This window comes from Meleagris gallopavo, chromosome 25 (genome assembly GCF_000146605.3).
Source record: "Meleagris gallopavo isolate NT-WF06-2002-E0010 breed Aviagen turkey brand Nicholas breeding stock chromosome 25, Turkey_5.1, whole genome shotgun sequence".
Classification (NCBI taxonomy): Eukaryota; Metazoa; Chordata; class Aves; order Galliformes; family Phasianidae; genus Meleagris; species Meleagris gallopavo.
The window spans coordinates 4,356,951-4,380,828 of NC_015035.2; the positions used below are offsets into that span (position 1 = coordinate 4,356,951).

Genomic DNA, 23,878 nt, shown 5'->3' on the forward strand with positions numbered 1-23,878 from the left:
AAGGAACGAGTCCCTCCGCATCCAGTGTTATGAAAGCTGGAAAACCTGATCCAACTGCAGTGGAGAAAATGTATTTAAAACCCACTTTTTGTCTAAATAATGAGCAAGAGAGCAGCAGAGCAGGAACTTTGTGTCAGTTCTACTGTAGATATCCTGCATGGGAACAAAATTGAGCAAAGATTGAAGGAATGTGCTCCTGGAGTACCGTGGCCTCTTGGTTGTGTGTCTCGCTTGTGAGCTCCATTGCTTTGGGTTGAGAGCTTGAAAGCATTTCTGAGCATAAAACTTGAAAGGCAGCTGCCAGCCCAGGCAGGGCTGAGCTCTTACAACAAGATGCTCGAGTGCACTCTGTGTTAGCAGTGCTGGTGGCTCACTGCCACGATTCCGTGTTTGTTGGGAAGGGCAGGGAAGGGAAGTGCTCCTACGTGCCCATCTCCACATCCCCTGCCCTGGGAGGGGGATTTGGCCGAGGGAAGCTGAGCTCTGACGCCATTCCTGGGGGACAGAGGAAAGATGTGGAGATGTTTATTGCAGTCAGACTGGTCCCACCTTCAGACGCTGGGATGAGTGCTGTCTGCAGTGCACAGTGGTGGCTGCTTTGAAATCCAAGCAAGCAAACAGGCTGAACAGGCTGTTTGCAGAGATATTAGTGATTAAAAAGAGAAAGCTACATCCAGAGGAAGTGTTTGTTTGGAGGCTGTCTTGTTTATTGCCTTGCTGAGGCTTCTCTTCTGCTGTCCCTTACCTTCGCTCCTGATTTCCAGAGCCGTGATTCTGCCTTTTTGTTTTTGAGACAGCAGAGCACTTCAAACGTGTGTTTTGGTAACGGTTCTTATAAATGCGTTTATTCAAAACAAACACAGAGGGAAGCAGCAACTAAGCATCCTGTTGGGCAGCAGATGCACGGCTGTTTGTTGAGTGCTCAGGATGGGGCAGACCTGCAGCATGGCAGGGAGCTGGCTGAGTGCTGCGTTCATTTCATTGGGACTTCACAGCCTTCTTGAGGAGCCTTTTCTGCCTTAACCTTGCAAAAACAAATTCCTTCAAGACTTCTTTGAAAGGTGAACACTCAGGTCGCTCAGCCTTTCCTCATAAGGAAGATGCTCCAGGCCCTTCATCAACTTTGTGGCCCTCCGCTGGACTCCTCATGGGAGATCCCTGTCTTGTTTCAACTGGGGAGCCAGAACTGGACACACTATTCTAAATGTGGCCTCGCCAGGGCAGAGTAGAGGTGGAGGATCACCTCCCTCAATCTGCTGGCCACACTCTTGAATTTCAATGCATCCCAAGATCCCACTGACCTTCTTGGCCACTCTCACGGCCAACCTGTTGGCCATCAGCTCACTGTGTGGGCAGCTGTGCGTGTGGTCTGGTGCTGCAAAACCAGGCTAAAATGAGCCCTGTGGCTCATTCCCAGATTTGGCTGCTGTGGTTGGGCCAGGGGATGGGATTTTGGGGGGTTTCAGAGATCCTTTCCCAAATGCAGCTCGAGTCCGGGTCCCACTGCTGCATGGTCCATCCCATGTTACATCTCTGCTGCCCACAGTGCCCTGCAGGCTGCCAGGGGTCCCCTGTGGAAAAGCAGCATGGCTGAACTCAGGAATTGTGCATTACTGGGAAGGAAAGTCAGAGCAGGTCCCTAATGCTGCTTTGTTATAAACCACAGCTTTAGCAATAACATTAAGCTTTTGCATTAAATGCAACGTTAGAGAGCTTTGGAAAGCTGGGAGGCTTTTGTCCTTTAAGCACTCTGTTTATTTTGACAATTAGTTGGAGCTAAATTAAAATTGTTGGCTGCACCGATACGTAGGAAGGTGACATCTTAACATGTTCCTTAAGTTTGTGCTCTGTGGGAATGTTTTTGTGCTGAGGTTTGGGCTGGGGGATTGGGAGGCATATTGGATTATATGCTATTTGCTCTGCGTAAGCAGTGGCAATTTATTGCTGCAGATACATGTGATGCAGTGCACAAAGATTAGTTCTATCCTCTCTAAAGCATGATTATTTTAGGGCCTCTTTATACCTTAAATAGATATTCCCCGCATGTGATTTCCATCTTTTTGTGTCAACAGCCCAGGCTAAAGTTGAAATAAACATTGCATCAGCTTAATAACACAGCTCTGAAGAAATCTGCTCTCCATTATGGAGATTGTTTGGAAGCCTTTTAGTCTTAAATTTTTCAGATGTTTGATGGTGCAACGCAGAGGTCTCATGAATCCCAAAGTGCTCTCAGCCTCTTTGGGTCTGCCTTGTGCTGGGCAGGGTGGTGTTTGTAAGCACAGCTCCGAGCACAGCAGTCGATCCTATTTTTGCACCCCCCTTTTTTAGATCATTTTGAGGTTCTGCAACCTGTTTCAGGGTCATGTAGATGTGAGGAACACAGGTGGGTATGCAGCTCCTGACCTAATAACAGCTCCTGTTGGCTGGGTGGGCAGCAGCAGATTTTCCCTTCCCATAGCAGCTGGGCAGGGGGGTGCTGTAGTGCTGTGAGCCCCTGTGGGCTGTGTAGGATTTTTGCATGGCTTGGTAGGAGGAAGAACATCTCATCACGTGTGTGTCCTCATCTGCTCCATGTCCAGGCACTGTGCAAGAGGGGAAGGGGACTCATGAAGGAGTGAACCTCAGGACAGCCATGTGGGCTCTGCTTCCCCTTTGCTCCCAGATTTTAACCATTCTTGCTTGCCCAGCTGTAGATGTGATGCCAGGGCATTAGCCAGCCTTGTCCAAGTGGTGAAGGATGCATGGGCAAGCAGCCATAGAGCTGTTTTCTGTCAAAACAGGCAGAATGAGTTATTTGTTGCCTTATTTTGTAGGCTGGAATCAGCAGGACAGGGCGGTCATGTCCCGTCCCCAGAGGTGTTCAAGGCCAGGTTGGATGGGGCCCTGGGCGGCCTGGGCTGGGATTAAATGTGGAGGTTGGTGGCCCTGCGTGTGGCAGGGGGTTGGAGCTTCGTGATCCTTGATGTCCCTTCCAACCCTGGTCATTCTGTGATTCTGTGATTCTATGTCTGCTTGTGCATTGAGCCACTCGGCCCTCCTATCCACAGTGTTTGACCTCTCACACCTCTCTTACAGCACCACCATGACAACAGAGAAGAGCCCAGCGGCAGACCCCGAAAACTCAGAGCAGCAGCAGGCGAAGGAGGAGGAAGGGGCTGCCAACACACAGAAGCAGGAGGCATCCCCAGAGCAGGGGTCGGGGCCCAAGCAGAAGGCATCCAACGGCAACACGCCCACGGCTGAGGAGCAGGGCCGGAAGGAGCGCCGTGCCTCCGAGGGCCGGGGTCTCTCCCGCCTCTTCTCCTCCTTTCTCAGGAGGCCCAAGTCCCAGGTGTCTGAGGAGGACAAAGACACCGATGTGCCCAAGGAGGGCGGTGGGGACCAGAAGGACTCAGGGGTAGGAGCCAACCCTGATGAGGAGGAGATCCTGGTGAAGGCCCCAATTGCAGCTCCCGAACCGGAGCTGAAGACTGATCCATCTCTTGACCTCCACTCCTTAAGCAGTGCAGAAACACAGGTAAAACACTCTGCTCGGCCTGGCAGCGTGTCTGCTTAGGCAGATTTATAGAACAATTCTTATCCATTGATAGTAAGCTAGAGAAGACAAACCCCTGAGATGCTGCAGTCTCTTTGTCATCTCCATGTATTGCATAGCTTGCTCCGCTATCAAACCATACTGCCAACCACCTGAGATTGTACTCACTCTTCAAAGCATATCTTAAAACACCCTGCACTGGCTCAGTGCTCTGCTGAGGCGTGGAAATTCCCTCAAGAACTTGGGTTTGAATTCGTCGTTCTTGGCAGAGCAGTTTCTCATTTGGATGCCCTCATTTGGTGTGTGCAGAATAAAGGCAGGTTAATGGTACAAGGTGGGAACTGCAAGAGAATGTGAACCTGTGGGTGAGTTTCTTGAACTCCAAGAGGTGTATCTGTGGCATTTCAGGGCTTTGGCATCTCTTCAGTCTGGGCTGTTGCTACAGTTGCCAAATACAAGTATTTTCTACAAAAGCATCATGTAGATAGAGATTTCTGCACAGCATATGTGCTGAGCCTAGCTCCTAGCAGCTAAAGCATGGTAGGAACCGAGGGAGAGATACCCACAGTGAGACATTCACTAAGCAGCAGCTCATTTAGGCTGTCAGTTGGCCTCTCTTACTCCTTGGTGGGATCTTGGGGGGATACAGCCCTGTGGGCACCAGTGTAGCTGCCTGGAGTTACAAAAAGTCAGGGACCACAACTCCTGGGACCTCCTAAAGCCCAACCAACCTGTGTGTGTTGATGGAGACACAGCAAGTTAATGGTAAAATCTGAACTACATGCACTGCTGCTGTTGGGTTTTGAATGGTCTCCAGTGATGTGCTACATTTGAACTGCAAACTCTGGGTTTTTAGAGACTTTTTGAGAAATGCTGTCTGAGTTGGAGTGTTGGAGTGTTCCCAGCTGTAGGCAGTAGTTGTAAATCCAACTCCGTAAATTTACAGTGCTGCAAAGAAGGTAGCAGGCAACATGGTTTTATTTTTCCAAGTTCCTGAGCTTGTGAAAAATACGGGATGATCCCTGCTCGAGCTTTGTACCTACCAGGGTTGGGACATGTTGGGCAGCTGAAGATTTTCATGTAGTTTCAGCCCTGAAGTTGCTTCCCTGGGAGGAAATGCGTGATTTCTTTCTCTGTTTAACTTTGCTTTGCACGTGAGAGAGCAAACCCACAGCCTTCCTTCAGCAAGCGCCGTTTCAGATGAAGCATTCAGAGCTTTTTTTTTAGTTCTTATTTCAGATTGACGTTGGTGGCTTTTTGAACTGTGACACTCTGCAGATATTTCTGCCGTGAAAGCATTTGTGAGGTGCTGCCTGTTTGATAAATGCTGACCGATAGGCATTACGAGCTTTGATTCTCTGCTCCCTATTATCCCAGCCCTGCTGGGACAGAAGTCAGCGGCTTGTGGACATTATTGAGTTTCTAAATACCACAGCCAGCAGTGCCTGCGTGCGGCTGTGCCTGGCTGTGATTTCATGAGATGCGATGGGCTGAATTAACAGCTCACCACCGGCTCAGACCAGGGTTTGGCTTTCCCTTCCCCTGCCACAGCCGCGTGCATTGGGGCACTTCCAGCACTTATCTGAGCTTGCTGTGGACTCATTTAACCTGCTGAAATGGCTGGTTAAGGAAAAAACACCACTTCCTTCCTTCTTCTGTTCCCAAACTGTGTCGTTTTCTGCTACTTGAGTGAGTGAAGCTGGCTCCTGAAGTGCTTCAGTGGGCAAAGGGAGAGGTTGTCAGGGCCGAAAGGTGACTTCCCCTTTTGGTGACCTGAAAATTGGCAAGATCTAACCTGCCCCAACTTCTCTAATCAACCCCTTTTTGTTTTTTTGCATCATTTATTAAATGAAGAGAATGACTTGAAGCACTGTACAGGTTACCATTGCTCAGTGTGCTTATTGCACTCCAGTTTGTGGGTTATGCATCTGGGCTGATAACAAATGTTGGGGCGCAGTGCTTGTTTCATGGGCCGGGTTTTTGTTTGCCCCATCTAACTGGCTGTGTGGATGTGCTGGGGTTTTCAGCCTGCGCAGGAGGAGAGGAGGGAAGAGCAGGAGTCAGACAGCAAAGACCTCGAGGGCAAGGAAGGAGGTGAAGGGAAGGAGGAGAGCGCTGAGGCAGAGCTGAAGCCAGAGGCTGCAGAGCCCAAAGCAGACAAGGATCTGAAAGCTGCCCAGAGATCCATAAGAAGACACAGAAACATGTACTGCAAAGTTGTCTTGCTGGATGACACCATCTTTGAGTGTTCTGTGGATGTAAGTACATGCAGAGTTTGTATCTTCTCTTTTCCCTTTCACTTCTCCTCCAACTGCCACCAACACTATGTAATGGGGACCTAATTTGCAGCCAGTGATTTACACAACAGCCTTTACTGCACAGCCATCTTGCTAGAAGCTGCTGTAACTTATTCAGTGTGTTGTGAAAATCTCTGCATTTCACTCCAGGAGTTGGTCTTGTTTCTTGTTCTGTGATTTCCAGGCACCTTGTTTTTAAAGGTGGGTGAAAGTTTAGAAGTATGTTACCCCTCTTGCTGCTCATCTTCTCTCTCTTTTTCATACCAGGCGAGAGTTGGGTTTATTGTGCCGTGTTGGGATTGTCTAAATATCTTCTGCCTCTTTCATCTGAATAAAATGTGTTGTCCTGTTAATCTGTGCTTTTCTGTTCACCCACAGTGCCTTTGGCTGTCAGGCTGCTGGCGATCTCCTGTAGTTTGGATGTAAAGAAAAACAAGCTGCATTTAGCTCAGGGTTTGCATATGTTTGCAGTAAACAATTTAAAATTATTATGTTGACTTACAGCACTGCAAAGAGCTTTTATTCTGCTTTATTTTGTGCGTTCTCTTGCTGGGCTGCCTTGCTGTCAGGGCAATAAAAAGCGAGCAGAAATGCCTATTTCAGTATTGAAGTGCTTGCCCAGAATATTAATAATTGGGCAGTCACCACACATCCACCAGCTTGTTTTCCTTGTCCCACTAGCTAAAAGGTATCTGGGCACAGGGCTCCTTGTGGGAACGTCACCTCGGGTGATCCTGGGCAAGTAGGTCAGTGCTGGCAGTTTGTGTAACAGCACAGCCGTTGTTGCTGAGCGGGATCAGCACTGAGCATTGCTGCAGCACTGGGTGTTTGTTGGGGATTTCGTGTGTAGCCCCCCAAAAAAGCCAGCTGCTGTCTGCCAGGGTGATGCTGGCAGCCCCTCTGCTGTGCTGGTCTGGCACAGCCATCCTGCGTGTGCACAGCATGGCAGTGGGCTCAGAGCAGCAGAGAGGCAGCGGCTGCTGTCGATGAGCAGCTCTTAACTGCACGAGTACCCTTGGCTTTAATGCCAGTATCGTCTTCTAGAGGGCTGGAGCATCTCTCCTTCAAAGACAACAGGCTGAGGGAGCTGGGCTTGTTTGGAGAACACTCTGGGGAGACCTCATTGCAGCATTTGGGTACTTAAAGGGAGCTTATAATGAGGGGAGAGACCATTTGCACAGGCAGACAGTGATAGGAGAAGGAGAAATGGCTTTTGACTAAAAGAGGAGAGATTTGGTTTAGATGGGAGGATAAATTCTTTATCCACAGGCAGTGATGCCCTGACCCTGAGAGCTGTGGGTGCCCCATCTCTGGAGCTGCTCAGTGCTGGGTTGGATGGGCTCTGCTCAGCCTGAGCCTTTGGGGGGCAGCCAGCCCATGGCAGGGGTTGGAGTGTGGGGGGCTGTAAAGTGCCTTCCAACCCAACCATTCAGTAATTCTAATCTAGAATTTTGAGAATTCAAGTCTTCATTAAGAAGGATTTGCAAAAGTGTAGGCAAAGACCAGCACCAGTGCCTTTATTCAGAGAGAATAACTGCTTTCAGACGATCCTTCCAGCTGACAGCCATAGAAAGCTTTTAATTCCTACATGTCTTCAAGTGCCAGTTCCTTGAGAAATATCCCAGGCTAATACATGAAGTGCATTAACTATAGAGCTGCAGCGTGTGTGCTAACAGCCTTACAGGGCTGGAATAAAACAGGGCTGTGGGCTTTGATCAATTGCCATGCAAATATGACTAAAAGGGGAGATGCCAGCACAAGTGATGCATTAGTGAAGCTTATTTGGCGTCACTGGAACTGCACTTTCTTTTACCAAACCCTCCAATAGAATTCACTGCTTTTGGTTACCATAGTTTTGTGCCTTTAGGGATGTTTTTCTTCATGCTTTGGACTAAAAGGGTATCAGTTCCTAGGGCCAGCTCATTCACATCACTTCTGCAGGGTTTTGGAAAAAGAAAAGAAAAAAGAGTAGATGGAGATACTCAGTATTTCTGGAGGGAAGAAGCTGAGTGCTAAGCAGCTTTCAGTGTATAAGGCAAAAATAGGGAAGCTAGGTTTAATCAGCAGATCGGGTTGAGGAAATGGCTTTGGAAATGATGGCCTTTTGTTCTGAGCCACTGGCTCTTTCATGAAGCTGCTGAGCCTCCAAAGGGGGGCTGTCATGGGGGGCTGCAGCAGCTTCATGTCTTACATTGGCTGTCGTTTAATCAGCACTTGGTTGTCTGAGAACCTGATTTCAAGCTAGTCGACACTTTTCACCTTTCTTTGTAGTGTCTACTGTTTGATTCTGTTGCTGTTCTGCAGACAAAAAGCAGCCTGTCCTCTGGAATCTCTTCTGTGTCTTTGCAGAAACATGCCAAGGGGCAGGATCTACTCAAGAAAGTCTGTGACCACCTTAATCTCCTGGAAGAAGACTATTTTGGTTTGGCCATATGGGACATGCCAACCTCCAGGGTAAGAAGTTGCTCTTTTATGGGTGGATTCAGCTCTGTGCAGAGCTGTCCTCCATGAAGATGGGGATGCATAAGTTGCTGATGCTCTTCTTAAAACGACTTTTGATCCCCTCACTGAGAAAGGACTAAAAGGGCTTTTTGTATTGCGACTTGAAGAGGAGGTTAGCTCCCCTTAGGTGATGTTAGATGGACCTAAATGCTGACACACTGCAGTCCTTGAGCCTGTGTTCATGGAAGGCACACAGTGTCAGCAGGAGTACGACTGCTATGCTTTGGGCACAGAGGAGTCATCGCATGGAGGTTTATTTAAAGTAGGGCCAGACCTGGGCTCTGGTGCTCAGGGAGGCTTTGGGTTTGCTTTCCTGTTCCTCCTCTGACTTGTGACTCCCCTTCCTCTTGTTTCAGTAACAAATCCTGGGCTTTGAGTTCATGCTGGAATTATTTTACCCTTGATGTCCTCCTCCGCCAGAGCAGTGCCAGCAAATGTAGCCATTTTAATAACGAGTGGTTCAGTGCATTCTTTGAACAATAACATTGAGCTGTGCTGGTAGCTTTATCACCTTTGTGATGGGAACACGGGCAGGGAAGTGGGAGTGAATCAAGGCTTAGAATGTACAGCAGGTGAGCATGTAGCAGCTGCTGGCTTCCAGCACAGATTCAGCTTCTGCTACCTACATGCCAGCCTAAAACACACCCTTGGTGGTGCCTGGGAGGATTCCTGGGCTAACATTTGAGGCTTGGGATTTTTGTGTTTGTTTTTTTAATTGTTTCAGTATTTTTCCAGCAGGAAGTCACAAATCCCTAAAAGCTGTTAGGAATTTCAGCGGCAAAGTATATGTATGTTCCTTTTCCATGAGTATTGTGCCTCTGAAAAGGGAAAACATGGCTGGGGTACGGAGCACCAGCTGCTGCCTTGGCACTACTGTCAGCATTTGGTGGGTTTGAATTGAGGCCTTTTCATACCAAAATTCTTACTCACATGGCTTTGGTTTAAGGACTCTGGTTGGACAGAGCAGTGCCTTATCTTTTAAACCCCTGGTTACACTTTAACTTGAGCAATTACTCAAACTCTATTTAATGAAGCTAGCCAAAAGTGTGCTACGTTGAAAACAAGGGGCCACTTTTATGTCCTTCACACCAGTTTCATCAGTCCACACTTTGGCTGCTTTTCCCTGTTTTTATAGCTTCCATGTTGGGCCAGTTTCCAACGGCTACAAGATGTATTTGCTATTGAGGGACTAAATAATTGAAAGGATGTATTTTTAATATGCAGGCGAAACAAAGCTCTGTTTGTCCTGTTTGTGCCACAGGCAGCAAGCTGCCCTGCTGGCTCTGGGTGCTGCCTGACCTGAGCTCAGGGGCTGTGCAGCTTTTTAACCATAGAGACAGAAAGCAGATAGCTCTGTCAGATCAGTGTGTCAGGGCTGAGTGCAGGAAGGTAAAGTTGCTCTAGTGCAGAGGAAGCTGCTCTATTGAAGCCTGGTTTGTCCTGATGGGGGACCTGCCACCAGGTGATTGATTCACTGCTAGAACTGATCTCAGTAGGAAGCCTGTAGCTGTGCTTCTTTACCTCCTGGCAACTTGCAGAGCAGCAGGGAGATGCAGGCCTCTGTGCAAGGGCAGTTAGAAGGCTGTGTGCAGGTTCTCCCATACACAGGCAAGAAACCTTCCTGGTGATGGGTGTTTTCAGAGAAGGAACTACAGAGGGTTCAGGTGGACAGGGCACTGCTTAGCACCAAAGCAGCCCCAAGGCCAGGGTGTACACAGGGATGCTCTGCTTAAAACAGCAGCTGTAAAGAGAAAGCAAATGCAGGAGCAGCATGCCTGTTTCTGAGATGGATTTCCTATCACTAGCTTACGTTAGGGAGGCCAGCATATAAAAAGATAGGATTACACATAAGCATTGCTGTCTCCCTGCCACAAAGCTAACAGTCCTTCTAGTCAAGAGAAATTGCTGCGGGGGTTGCAGTGTGTCAGTTCTTGCGCCTCAGGAGATCCAGATGTGCAAACCTTCCTCAGGTCTCAGCACTGCAAAGAGGCAGGAGTGCTGGGAGCTGTTCCCACTGTGCTTGGCAAAAGCAGGAGTGTTGTTTTGAGCCTTCTGCTGCACCATCATCCCACAAAACCCCAAATTACGGAGGGAGGGTGAGGGGGGGAAGGATATATTTCTAAATTTGTAGCTGAGATAATTACTAGAAACTTGAGTCATACTTTAAAGAGACTGAGTTTGTGTCACGCTCTCCAGCTGCTGGATGTTTTCTCTCCCATTTTAGTGATTAGGTCATTAAAGAACACAGCTAATAATAGAAGGTCTTTGCAATCTTTGTTCTGAGGAGGGTAAGTATGCAGATAAGGGGCATAACAAGAAGGCAAACACACAATTTGTCTGTTTTCAAAGGTCTTTGAGGAAAAATGTGTTGCACAAGTGCTCCCCTTGGCTGGGTTTGCCTGAGTCCATACCTGCTGGGATGCGGTTGCAGCCTTTTCTAATATGCTGCTTTTAAAAAAGACAGTGAAAATAGGATCTGCCAGTGCAGGATGTGCTGTGCTGAGTTCCCTCAGATGCTGTTGCTGTGTTTTCGGGAGCCAGCATAAATGCATTCATTTAAACCCTTTTCTGTAAAGGCTGCCTGCATGTTGTAGGGTGCTCATGGGCTGTGTGTGCTGAGCCTCTGAGTTAATGGGGTCATCTCAAAGGAGACAGAACAGCTTCATATTGGAAACTGTTCATTCATATTCATTGTCGGGTTGGAAATTCACATGCTGAGGCTTCAGACTGGAGTAAAACTTCTGAAACATGCTCTCCATCTTCAGTTTCCATGGTTGCATCCGTGCCTGCTGTTGTCTTTTTGCTGCGCTGTTGGTGACTTGCAGTTTGCTGCGGTGTTTCTGTAACGTCTGTTACACTGTGAATGCTTTTATTCCCTTACAGACGTGGCTGGATCCTACCAAAGAAATAAAAAAACAAGTTCATGGTAAGTGGATGGGATTTATCAGGTGGGTGTGTGTATCCTCTCCCCTTCCTTGCACACATGTGGCTCTGGTGTGTGGCCCTGAGTGCTGGGCAGGATCAGCACGAGTTCATGCCATCTGTGCTTTCTTTCTCTTCTTCTTAAGTATTTAGTTATGCTCTACATTGAGGAGAAGTGTCATTTCCTTGCAAAAACATAGCTTGGAGTGTGTTTGCCCTGTGCAAGCCATGCTTTCCTTACTACTACTAAATAGGGTGGAGAGGGAGATGTCAGCAGTTGCCATGTAAAATCTAAGAGGTGGTTGTTGGAGCTGAGCCCAGCTGCGTGCTGGAGTGAAGCAGTGTGGGCTCCAAGGTGGTTTTAGGGTCCAAATAGGGATATTGGAATGATAAACAAAGGCCTCAAGCAGGATCAGCTCAGATGCCACATGCTTTTTGAAGGGTTTTAAGCTCTTCTAGTGCTGAGTTCATTCAAGATGAGGGCAGTGTCAAAGTTAAGTAAACTTGTGAGGCTTTTGTTTTCTTTCAGGGACAGCATAGGGTATGACTGCTTCATGAGTAAACACTGTTCTATGGGTGTGCTTGGGGGGCACAGAATGAAGTGTATCTCTGCATGACTGAGGTTTTAATCAACCTTAGCAAGTTAGCAGCAAGCACATATTGTCTTCCTGAAGCAAAGTTTTTTTGGAACTACAGTGCTAAAAGGCACAGGAGAAGGGAGTTCCACGGTTGCTCTGTGATGTGATTAGGAGTTGCATTGCATGTGCATTGGGCAGCACACACAAGTGACCTGCTCAGCTGTGTCACTGAGCCAGGCAGGCTCATTGTACCATAAATAATGCCACTTCTCAACACAATTACAGGGGTCCTCGCTGTAATGTGTGCAGCAGTGCTGTTTGCAGCAGGCTTTATTGCCACAGCTTGCTCTTGAGTTGTAAAGCTCTTCTTGCCTTGGTGCTTGCTGCTCCTTCCAGATTGATGCCTGTGCTGTGTTGAAGTGTGCTCTGCCCACGTGGCCGCAGCACATTAGGCTGCTGAGTGAATTAGCACATCTGTTCCTTATGAGACATTTGAAAATTGGGTCGAGTGATGAAACACTAATTCATTAACCTACAGCACGTCTGACCTCTCTTCATGAATCTTTTTTTTTTATCAGTGAAGAAGTATGTGAGTAATTTAGCCTCTTGGGATTGAATTTAATTGTTTTTTCCACCAGTTGTGGCATCTTTCACATGTATTCATCTGCCCTGCTTTGTTTTCTCGTGTGTATCCTAGCTCTTGTAAATGGGATTGTATCTTTTGCCATCTGCCTCAGCAGCAGTGAGCTGTGTGAGCAGCAGAACTGGAGCCCATGTTTGGGTCTGATAGCTGGCTGTTGCAAAGCTCTTCTGCTGGGTTTATTTCTCTAAAACTTCTCTTTGTATTTTCAGGAGGCCCCTGGGATTTTACTTTCAATGTCAAGTTTTATCCTCCAGATCCTGCTCAGCTGACCGAGGATATAACGAGGTGAGTGCCCCATTCATCTTGCTAGCAGCTAGAGAGCTTGCAGAGCAGCACTGGGAGCACCTTCAGGAAGCTGCTGGAATCAGATTAGCAGTGGATGGATGGATACCCCATCCCTGGAGGTGTTCAAGACCAGGTTGGATGGAGCCCTGGGCAGCCTGCTCTAGTACCAGATCTGGAGGTTGGTGGCCCTGCCTGTGGCAGGGGTTGGAACTTAATGATCCTTAGGGTGCCTTCCAAACTAAGCCATGCTGTGATTATAAGATTCCATGATTCTCTGAAACAGAAGTTTTTAATACTGAAGCATTGCTCCATCCTTCAGGACATCCTGAAGAACTGTTTGGAGGGGTTCTGTTTGTTTGGATGGAATGTTTGTGTGTATGGGGATGCTCCCTCCCTTCACCAAAGTCCACATGCTGAAAGCAGTGTCTTTATAGTCATGTTTTTGTATGGGAAAATACACTTTTATTTAAAAGAAACTTTTCTGATGATAGAAAGTGTCCTGTTTTTTTCTGGAATGGAGGTGACCTGAAGTCCTCTTGTCCTCCTGTGATGATCATCCCATAATTAAAAATACACACGAGAAAAAACATTCTGCTTAATTCGTAGTGCTGCAAAATAATGACTTGGTTCAGTGCTCTGGAGCAAATTTCCTCAGGTCTCTGTGGTCTCTGTTAATAGCATTGTTTTTTTTCCTGCCAAAGGTATTACTTGTGTCTTCAGCTTCGACAGGACATCATCTCAGGGCGACTGCCTTGTTCCTTTGCAACTTTGGCTCTGCTGGGTTCCTACACAGTGCAGTCCGAGCTGGGGGACTATGATCCTGACCTACACAGCACAGATTACATCAATGAATTCAAACTGGCTCCAAACCAGACCAAAGAGCTTGAAGAGAAGGTTGTGGAACTTCATAAAACATACAGGTAAAGCATGGTGGCACCTAAGAACTGTCTTTTTAGATTGCTCTTTTTTGACAGGTGCCTCATATGAGTGCTCCTTTTCAACAATATAGCCATGAAAATAGGTTTTATTTCATATAAAAGCATAGACTTCCTTGCTTTAACCTTGTTGCTTCTCTTTTCATGTGTTTGTTTTTGGATTTACACGAGTTTTGGGTTGTGATCTGCTTGGAACAGATCCCTTGTTGTTATGTATGTGCTGTAGTCTGCAGCATGCTTAGAGTTTTCTGCTGCCACACATAACAATTAATGTGTTATGGTGTGGAATTATTCCAGGTAATGCTTGAGGGACAAAAGTGCATTATGCTGTCATCGTGTCCACAAATGCATTAGTGACCTGGGCAGATGTGTGTTGTTCTGGTGAGGCTGGAGGGCTCTGATGTCAGATCTGAGGGTCACAGTGGCAGACCCTCCTCCTCATCTCATCTTGACCTTATTTTTGTAGATGCTCTCAAGTGCTTTGTTGCAAAAGCTCCGTGGAGCGGTGTGCTCCCAGAGGGGTGACACGGGGAACATCCATAGCCAGCAAGCAGCTGCACAGTTCCAGTGATACTTTTGTATTTTTATGGGAAAAAGCCCATAAAAGTACTCCAAAAAGGTACCAAGGTGTTGTGGAGGTGTTGCACTAGCAGCCCTCTGACCTGTGGGAAGCTGCTGGCTATGATACACTGATGGTTGAGAGCAGAGCCCATGGAAACCAATAACCAAAGTGCAGCCGTGGGGGTGGGCATAGACCCCTGGCTATCACCAGAGCTACGATTAACGCCTCACTCAACCATGCAAATCAATACTTGATCTTGATTCCCCTCCATTTGCACTAAGAGGAATGAGGGACAATAAGTACTGGGCCACTGACAGGCTTCATGACTTGGAGTCAAAGGCCGTCAGCTGTGCCAGAAGCAGCAGATCACATTGCTGAATTATTCATGCCTTTGTTACAAGATTACTTGACTGTGTGGGACGTAGATTTTTTTAAATGCACTCGTGTGTGCAGTAGGAAGTATGTAGTATGTGTGCATCTCATCTCTGGTCCGTGTTCTGTGAACTGTCAGAGGATTTCCAGTGGGAAAGTGCTCCTTCTCTCAATGCTTTATTAGCAGAGCAAAGGTGTGGGTTGGAAACAGTCACTGCTCTCAGGTGCTGTGCAGGACACTGTCCTTGCAGTGCTCTTTGTCCTGCACACTGCTAAGTACTACCATTTACATTGCACACTGCATGGATGTGAGTGCTCAGCAAGGAAAACATCAGAGCTGTGAACAAAATGGACAAAATGGAGTGTTTGCAACTGAATACTCATCCAGCTGAGCTGCTGAATGTACCTTGCACAACTGAAACTTATTAACGGGGGCACTTCAGTAACACTGATAATAGCCTCCATTATCAGGATGTTGCTGTTAAGCAAAGTTCTGTTGTGTTGCCTTTCCTGCAGAGGGTACCATCTGTTCCCAGAAAACGTCTCATTCATCTTGTCTGCCCCATCAGGAATATCTGCGACCTGGTTTCAGCTGTCCTCAAACAATGGCTGGGTTTGGGAAGGTCTCAGGCTGTGTGCTTACCATGCACAGTACCTGTCTCTCCTTGCCTTCAGCTGAATGGAGTGTTCTCCACCTCCAGTTTTGAACCCTGTGCCACACTTTTTTCGCAGATCAGTTACTTTCTAGTCTGGTGTCAGTAGCACTCAGCTGAAGAATGATGCTTCTATTTTATGGGGGTGTCTCAAAATGCAAACTTGTGCATTCAGAGCAACTTAGTAATTCATTACCTGGGCACAGATTTGCTTGTGCTCAAAGCAAAAGATCTAACAAGTAAATGGTTTTGTGAGATCTGATGCGTCTCCTCATAAAAGCAGCTTTTATGGAAATGCCAAACCCTTTCTCTCTTTCCCCAGATCCATGACTCCAGCCCAAGCAGACCTGGAATTCCTGGAGAATGCAAAGAAGCTGTCTATGTATGGAGTTGACCTTCACCACGCCAAGGTGAGAATCAGTGGGAGGTGTGGAGATTAATTAAGAGCTTCGGGGAAAGACTAAAGGAGTAATTTGGAGGACACCCTGTAACCCAGTACAACTCTGACTCTGGTCTTTGCTTCAATGTACATGTACTTTCTCAGGACTTGGAAGGAGTGGATATCACTCTGGGAGTCTGTTCCAGTGGCCTTCTTGTTTACAAAGATAAGCTGAGAATCAACCGCTTCCCTTGGCCCAAAGTCCTGAAGATTTCCTACAAACGCAGCAGCTTCTTTATTAAGATTCGCCCAGGGGAGGTACGTTATGGCTCCTTTGGGGTGTTTTGTTAAATTATCTTCTGATATCTTTGGGAAGGAAGCGAGCTTCCTACAGAGTTGGCATTTTATACTCTCTTGTGCTTCTGATATTGGCTTGACCCTAAGTTCAGCTCTTCAAGCAGAGCCCAGTGACTTTGCTGAAGTGCTGAGAGACGAGGAAAACTTTAATATGTCATCCAGCACCACCTCCTGGCACAGTCTGGTATTCCCACATCCAGGCTGAAAGCAGTTCACAACTGAAATTATGTTAGAGAGCCTCCTCCTTTTCTGGAAATGTGGCAAAATACGGGGCAGATCATTACTTTTCTCACACCTGAGCTTCTCCTGCACATCCGTGGAGTGAGCTTAGTGCTCTTGGGCATGAGGTAGATGGGCTGGGGCTGCACTTCTGTAGCTGTTGCTTCTTGCCCAACCTAAATCACTTATGTTTCCAACAGCAAGAGCAGTATGAAAGTACAATTGGATTCAAGCTACCAAGTTACCGGGCAGCAAAGAAGCTGTGGAAAGTATGTGTTGAACATCACACATTTTTCAGGTGAGTTTCCATTTAGATAGGCTTCCTTTGACTAATGAATGCTGAAGCTGAGTGGCTGAAGATGAGCACACCTTCAGCGTTCCTTAGGTTCCAACAGAAATCAGAGTGAGATGATTGCAGGGAAATGAAATACTTATATTGCAATACATTTTCATGCAGCTTCCATGTGAGGTTTTCTTTCTCATGCAGATGTGTGTCGCTTCCTAGATCCGGAGTCATGCTTTTAACTTGCATGTCTGCTTTCCAGGCTGACTTCAACTGAGGCCATCCCCAAGAGCAGATTCCTGGCTCTGGGCTCCAAGTTCCGTTACAGTGGGCGGACGCAGGCGCAGACCAGGCAGGCGAGTGCCATGATTGACCGACCTGCACCCCAGTTTGAGCGCACAGCGAGCAAGAGAGCTTCCAGGAGCCTTGATGGAGGTTAGTGGGCAGCTCTGCTTTGTGCCCCTGCAGCATCCTGCCTGGGTTCAGCTCTTGGCTGTGTCTGATTTCGCTTTGATTTGGTGAACTTAGGGTTTTGATCCCTTTGAAAACTTCTAAGTATTCCCTGAATGCTACTAGAATTTGCTTCTTTATTTGTGAAAAAGCAACTTATTTAACTTCTCACTTCAATGCAAGACCTGGATGTAACAGATAAACCCTATAGCAGTGTCACCAAGAACTGACTGTCAAAAAACAGCTGTGGATGTTGGTGCTGAAGGCTCCTTGCAAAGTTCTGGTGTAATCACATTCAGCCTCAGGACATATTCCTTTTGGGAGATCAAGAATTGTAGGATGTTGCTGATGTATTATGGGGTGGGGTTGAAACTAGATGATCATTATGGTCCTTTTCAACCCAGGCCATTCTATGATTCTCTATTTAATGTAGATTCTTAAGTTACACTGCTTTCCTTGAGGGGGAGAGATTTGCCACTAGTGCTTGAATCGTGGTCAGTGTCTGTTAGGGGGATGGTAATACTGAAGTTTGTGGCACATCCATCAGATGGGCTCTTTCCAGGCAATTTTAAAAGGTCCTGATAACAGACAGAGCACGAGAGGTGAAGTGTGAAAGGGGGAGTGGTGAGAGTTTGCTGCCTTGGATCTGAGTCAGGGAGTGCTTGTAAAATCAGGACTCCCAGCTGCAATGCTGTAACCCAGTGTCAGGGCATGGAAAGAGCATCCCGTGAACGTAACGCTTCCGTCCCCGTTGAGGTCTGCTGCCTTTTTCCATCTGCTGTGTGGGCAGTTGTTAACATGTGCACCATTTCTTCAGCTAAACGTGCGACTCAAAAAGTTGAGTTCAGAGCCGTAGAGGAAGAGAAGCAGGAGGAGGTGGTGGTGGTTGAGGTTCCCGAACCAAAACCCGTGGATCAGTTCCGAGAGAAGCCAGGTATAGCTGTGGTGGCTACAACTCTCTGCAGTGCGTTTGCTATCCTTTCCCCACTGAGATGCCTTTACATGCTTGTTCCTGACAACTCTGACAAGTTTCACCGAGCCTGGCGGCTTGCTTTCTTGCTTCTTTTCAAGGAGAGTTTTGCAGACAGAGGACAGGCAGCCTGGGAGAGCCCCAGTTCTCATTCAGTTCCTGCTTTGCACCCCGTTAGGCAGCCCTGGGGAGGTGGGGAAGCGGGCAGGATGGATGGCACTTCAGAACTGTCTCCTTGTTAAATTTGGGTGTTTTTTAAAATACGGATTAGAAAACTCTCAAAGTTCTTTTCCTGTGGTCATAATACTATTTATAAAGCTTCTGGAAGACTTCATTCCTGGAACAGCTTGCAATTTTTTTTGAGCCTGTTTTGGTGGTGTGAGAAATGCCTTCCATTTTAGTACATGGAGCCTAGATTTCTCTTTATTGCTAATAAATATTAACATCCTCTTATGTATATTTAAATACTGCTGCTGATGGCAGCAGTGGTGATGTCAGATATTGACTTTCTTCCTCACTTAAATAGGCAGTGCTTGCGATACATTACGACTGAGCATAATTCATATGCATTGTGTGCTGTTCCATTTCCCTTCTTCTACCATGAACTTCTGCAGTGAGCTTTTGACATCACTCATTTTCAGGTCTGAAATCCAGCTCAAGGTTTCACAAAGTGATCTGGCAGATTTCCCCCCCTGCCAATGTCTCCCCTCTGTTCCTGCAGTCAGCACAGCCCTCTGGTGGAAGAGCAGAAGATGGAGTTAGCATGTAGCACAGCAGGATGGATGGATGGATGTTCTTACAAAGTGCTTGAGAATAGTTTTCATGTCCCCCCAAAGCTCAGCTGGGCCTTCAATGGGAAAAAAACCCAAAGAGCTGATTAGTTTTGATTTTAACTCTTCCCCAGTATCCTACTGGGACTGTCAGATCTAGGAGGACTGACAGGCAATTTCAGCGTGGAAAATTATTGCTGAGCAGTGTTGGTTTAGAAACTCTTTGCTGTTCTGAGGCTGCCTTGGCAAGGAACCTTCACTCCCTGTCTGTGCTGCCGTGTGCCCGTGGGTGCCCAAATGCTCCATTAATGCATGCAAACCTCTTTCTAGCCAAGCACGTGCTTGAAAGTTTTGAAATGAAACCCATTGCAGAGGAGGAAGAGGAGGAGGAGGAGAAGGTAGAGGTGGCTCAGGTTCCCCTTGCTGAGCCAAAGCTGCCGGACCTGGTGCAGCAGCAGTCAGGTATCGCCACGGCTGTGCATGGCACCTCAGGTGCCCACTGCAGTCACCTGTGCTGGGACTGCTGGGCTGCAGTGGTGCTGCAGGGCAGGCTGCCTTGTTTGCAGTGGTGTTCATTGCTGGTGAAATCACCACCAGCTTTGCCAACGTGCCAGCACTTGTTGTGGTGTGAGTGGAGTGCCTTGATGTGGCTTGGCTGTGTGCTGCTGCAGTGGAACTAATGCCAGCTGGGTGTGACAGCCTTCTAACACTTCTGTGCCACTGTGCCTTTCTGTAGGATTAGTGTCCATGGGCAGTGTGCCGTGCCTCAGACCTGATCGTGTTCTCTGGGCCCATGGAGGTCACCTCTTCCTCTTCTTGACACTTTTGCTCCCAGTAGATACTGTCCTCTTGACCAAGGTGGTGATGATTGCTGTTTTAAACCTTGGATTTTGGAGGAGCATTTTTGATTGTGTTTAAATCTAGAATAGTATATTAAAATAGTTAAAGGTCATTAATTGAGCAAACCTGAAATACCATGGTTCTGGATGGAATGCACCTCCATCAGAGGTGCAGAGGAAGAGCTCAGTGTCTTTTTGTCGTTTTTGCTGTGTGTCCTGGAGCTCTGAGGCACTGTGTGAGGAGCACCAGTCCTTATAGAGAGCTGGCCTTGTAGCTTTACAGGTGGCACTGCTTCCTTTTCTGTTTAATCTTTGAGGTGGCATTTAACACACACATAACTTTTTTAGCCACACATGCCTCTGGCACTGTTGAGATAAGCGCAGTAGAAGAAGAGGAGGAGGAGGAAGAAAAATTGCTGGTGATGGGAGAGCTAAAGCCAGCCCTGAAGGAGCCAGGTACGACTGTGACAGCTTTTCCCCCCATGCCTGCCATGTCACAACCCCACATACAACTCCTCGGGCAGCTGACACCGCTTCTAAGGCACAAATGCCACCAGGTCCTGGAGCAGATGTACTCCTGGAAGGGCAACAGCATGCCTGACTCACTGCTGTGCTGGAGGGTGGGAGGGGGAATGCAGACAGCAGTGGTAACTGGGGGCTCTAGTGTGGGTTTCAGCAAGACCTGTGTCAAGGACTTTATCTTAAAGATATCAGATCAGTGATCAAGGTCTTGCTTTTTCACCCATCTGCCTTCTGTGTGGCTGACCCATGGATGCTCTATTCCATACGCTTTTGGGGCACAAATGAAAAGCTCCCTGGTGAATGGCGTGACGTGAAGTGTCACTGAGGAGCCACTTAAAGCTACCATTCCTTCTTGAATTCCAGAATTATGGTGTCTGTGATTGGCCGGGTGGGCTTGGAAGAAATCCACGCAGTGTAATCTTCCTGACCACGTGTAGATGATGTTTTTAGTGAAATAAAAATCGAAAGGCAACACTGGGAGAACTAAATAGTTTGTTGTGCCTGTAGATAAAGACCATGAATTAATTGGGGCTCGCTTTGTTGCACAGCATTAGCTTGAATATTTGTGGAAGTTTCGGGCTTACAGAGCTCAGGGGCTGTCTGGGAAGTCAGAACTCAAAGGAAGAAGCAGGCAGTTGGTTTTGTGCACACGTAGTGCTTTTATTTCAGACTCATCCTCTCAGAAAATGATTTTTTTTCAAAGCATGTTATGCATTTGTGCACTTGCACGGATTTGGAGATGCTGGATATCTCCTTGCAGCCGTGCCTTGTGCTGCAGCAGGAGATACCCATCTCAGGCACACTGCGTGAGTCTGCTTTGGAAGCCACTTGAAAGTTGCTGTAAAGTTTTATGGTGAAATGCTTGCCAGGGTATTTCCTTTTTATTCTTCTTTGCATTGCTGAAGAGATCAGGGCTCTATGGGAAAACTTTGGTTACTCTTCCAGAAACCACCCATTTCTGACTGAGGACATGCAAAGGAGATCCAGAATTCACCGCAGCTCCAAGTGTTGCTATTTTAAAGGTTGTGTTTTGATGGAGTTCTGTATGAAGGACCCAGAAATCAATGGCACAACGTCAAAAATAGATTAGCCTTTCTGGTGTGGCTTCTCTGCGGAGTGCAAGCTTGCTTTTAGTAAACCATCTCTTGTGGAGTTTTCTTTTTATTTTGTTGCAACCATCAGGAAAATAATCTCAACTTCCCCATACTAAATGCAAAAGCTGCTTTGCTCGACATCTTGATTTCTTCTTCCCTTTTTGCCTCCTTCTCCCTCCTCCCTCCCTTACAACTACAGCGCTGTAATTTGGAAACCCTTTGTGTGAAGCTGTGGAAGCGCTGCCTGCTCTGACCTTTGTGCTGTCTGTCTGTCTGTCCCCTCAGCTGTGGCAGTGATAACACCTGAGAGGAGCCCCCGGCCCACGTCTGCCCCTGCCATCGCCCAGAGCCACGTGGCTGAGGCAGCCCCAGCTAAACCTGATGCCAAGGAAGCCCTCGCTGCATCAAAAGTAGAAAAGGAAGCACTGAAAGTTGAGGCGAAGCGTGAGGAGGTCCTCCCAGAGAGAGCCAAAGCAGAGCAAGCTGAGGCATCTAAGGTATGTTAGTCCACATCACTTGGGGAGAGGCTGGTGCCAGGCTGGAGCTGTGGCCCTGAGCACCTTCCCTTCCTGGGCAGCGGCTGGGAGGGAGCAGTAGGACCTGGATAGCAGGGAGATGCCAGCCCTGACCACAGTGCAAGGAGGGGGTGGCCAGGTGAAGGCAGAAGGGCTGGCTGGTGGGAGCTCTGGTGCAACTAAACACAGCGGGGCTGACACATTTAAAAAGTTGGCAAGAATTGCACACAAACAGATATTTGAGTTTGTGTTGACTTGAATTCGGGGCTCACTCTTTGCTAAGCTCTATCTGCTGTTTCCTGATAGGACAGCGTGAGCAGTTCTGGTGAAATTAGTGACCTGGGAATGGTCCACAGCCCAATATCTGAATGCAAATGCTCTTTAATTTATATACTTCCTCTGGATGTTTCTGAAAACCAGACTGAAATTTTGGTAGTAAACGGTGCTGTTCAGACCTTGGGGGTATTTATTATTTAAACGGAGGTTTTTTCAAGAATATTCACACTCTCCACAGATGTCTGAGGCTTCTGCTGGTGTTGATGTGATAAAGATATTCGTGTGTTGGTATTTTAAGTCAAAATAATGTGTAAAAATATTGTTCCTAGCAGAGTGTCCTTAGCATTCTGCAAATCCTACTGACTGAAAGCTCTCAGTGGTGCAGCATTGGTGCACGCCTTGAGTTACCATTTCCATGTCAGCCCGAATGTTTGGTTGTTCCCAGCTGTTCCTGGAGCCAATTTTTGCTGTGACATGGGATGTATGTGGTCTGGTATGCACAACAGACATGAGACATGTGGTCTCATCATGGGAGATCACTGTCAGTTACAGCTGGCAGATGGAGGTGCAGAGACAACAGTTGAGTAGTAAATTTCTTGACCTGTGTGGATGATAATTTCTAAATGAAAATACCAAAGGAAATCTTCAGGAGGGTGTATTTGAGAATCACTCTTCTTGTTACACCACTCACACCCAATAGCTTTAAAGTGAGGATAAGTAAATTTAATTTATTCCATTTCGCTTATTGCAGATTTGTTGGTTGGTTTGTTTGTTTGTTGTTGGGTTTTTTTTCCCCTAAATATTTTTTTTTTCCCCTTTAAACGTAGTTGTGGGGGGAAATGGTGGATTTGAACACATCAAATGTGCCGTTTCTCACATGTAGAACACCTTCTCACACTTCTTTTAACACCAACTGATGCTTTCACCTTCAGAGTATTCAGCATCCCAGTTTCCCTGAAGTGCTTTCCTTAAAACATTAAGACAATCTGGGCTCTCTGCTCATGTTCATAAATATCCTAATTTGTGATATTAGGTCCATTTTTATGGGTAGGTCTCTTCTTACTGGCTGTACAAACACAATACCGCAGCATCCCATCTGTGCTCATGTGAACGTGTTGCTTTTGGTCATGATTTCATGGGAAGATCCAGTGAAAACATGGGCTGACAAGTATAACGCCAGCAGGAAGGCAGCACTAGAGAGCACTATTGCAAATGCACATCACTCTCAAGCTGAAAGAATGACCTGAAATGAACTAACAGACTGCAAGAGAGCTGCGGTGTCATTAACTCCTTGTGGAAGGCTGCATCTTGGTTTTTTGCATGTGCATTTCAAAACCAACCTGATTCAACTGTGTTTGGAAACTAAATTGTCTCTCGAGAAAAAGGCTACTAACAAGAAATGTTTTTACCCATTTATTTCTTAAATGTAGGTGAGGAAAACGCACATTGAGGTCACAGTACCCACTACGGCTGGTGACCGACCCCAGGTTTGTGCCATTATCTCAGTTAGGACACTCACTATTTTTTAAGGCTATACGGTGAGGTTCGATGCAGTGAAATGAACCAACCATTTTTGTGGTTTTGTTTTTTTTTTTCCCTTCTTATCACGGCCCAAACAGAAGCAGCCTGCAGAAAAAGAGGAAGAGCTGATAAGAATGAGGAAGGTCAGCCGTTTTACGCTTTCACAAAACAAATTTGCTGTATCACTCATGCATACTTGACCTGTTTAAAAAGACAGTGCTCCAATTCCTTCGTGTGCTTTGGGGTTGGGTTTTTCTTTTCTCTTTTTTTTAAACCAGAGCTGTCACATGCTTGATTTGGAAGTCTGGTGGCTGAAATGGCCCACACTGAATGTCAGAGAGGCACCACCAATCAAAGCAAAAGCCAATGAAACCCTGGGAGCTGTCTCTTTAAAGGACT

General features: G+C 47.0%; 1 protein-coding gene across 17 annotated transcripts in view; it reads left to right on the forward strand.

Annotated features, from left to right (window-relative positions):
• Positions 1-3,057: 3,057 nt before the first annotated feature.
• The window catches only part of EPB41 (erythrocyte membrane protein band 4.1), a 40,874-nt gene continuing 20,053 nt past the window's right edge, over positions 3,058-23,878 (forward strand). For 3 of the 17 annotated variants that reach the window (XM_019622838.2, XM_019622829.2, XM_010723396.3), the window contains exons 1-16: positions 3,058-3,517; positions 5,563-5,793; positions 8,182-8,286; positions 11,218-11,260; positions 12,687-12,762; positions 13,464-13,682; positions 15,607-15,694; positions 15,829-15,981; positions 16,440-16,537; positions 16,785-16,957; positions 17,790-17,906; positions 19,043-19,174; positions 19,900-20,007; positions 21,453-21,664; positions 23,389-23,445; positions 23,578-23,622. In XM_019622838.2, coding sequence (XP_019478383.1) covers positions 3,083-3,517; positions 5,563-5,793; positions 8,182-8,286; positions 11,218-11,260; positions 12,687-12,762; positions 13,464-13,682; positions 15,607-15,694; positions 15,829-15,981; positions 16,440-16,537; positions 16,785-16,957; positions 17,790-17,906; positions 19,043-19,174; positions 19,900-20,007; positions 21,453-21,664; positions 23,389-23,445; positions 23,578-23,622 — 2,292 coding nt within the window. In that variant the 5' untranslated portion in view covers positions 3,058-3,082. The remainder of the gene's footprint in view (positions 3,518-5,562; positions 5,794-8,181; positions 8,287-11,217; positions 11,261-12,686; positions 12,763-13,463; positions 13,683-15,606; positions 15,695-15,828; positions 15,982-16,439; positions 16,538-16,784; positions 16,958-17,789; positions 17,907-19,042; positions 19,175-19,899; positions 20,008-21,452; positions 21,665-23,388; positions 23,446-23,577; positions 23,623-23,878) is intronic. The other 14 variants (XM_019622831.2, XM_019622833.2, XM_019622837.2 and 11 more) reach the window with 11 other exon arrangements.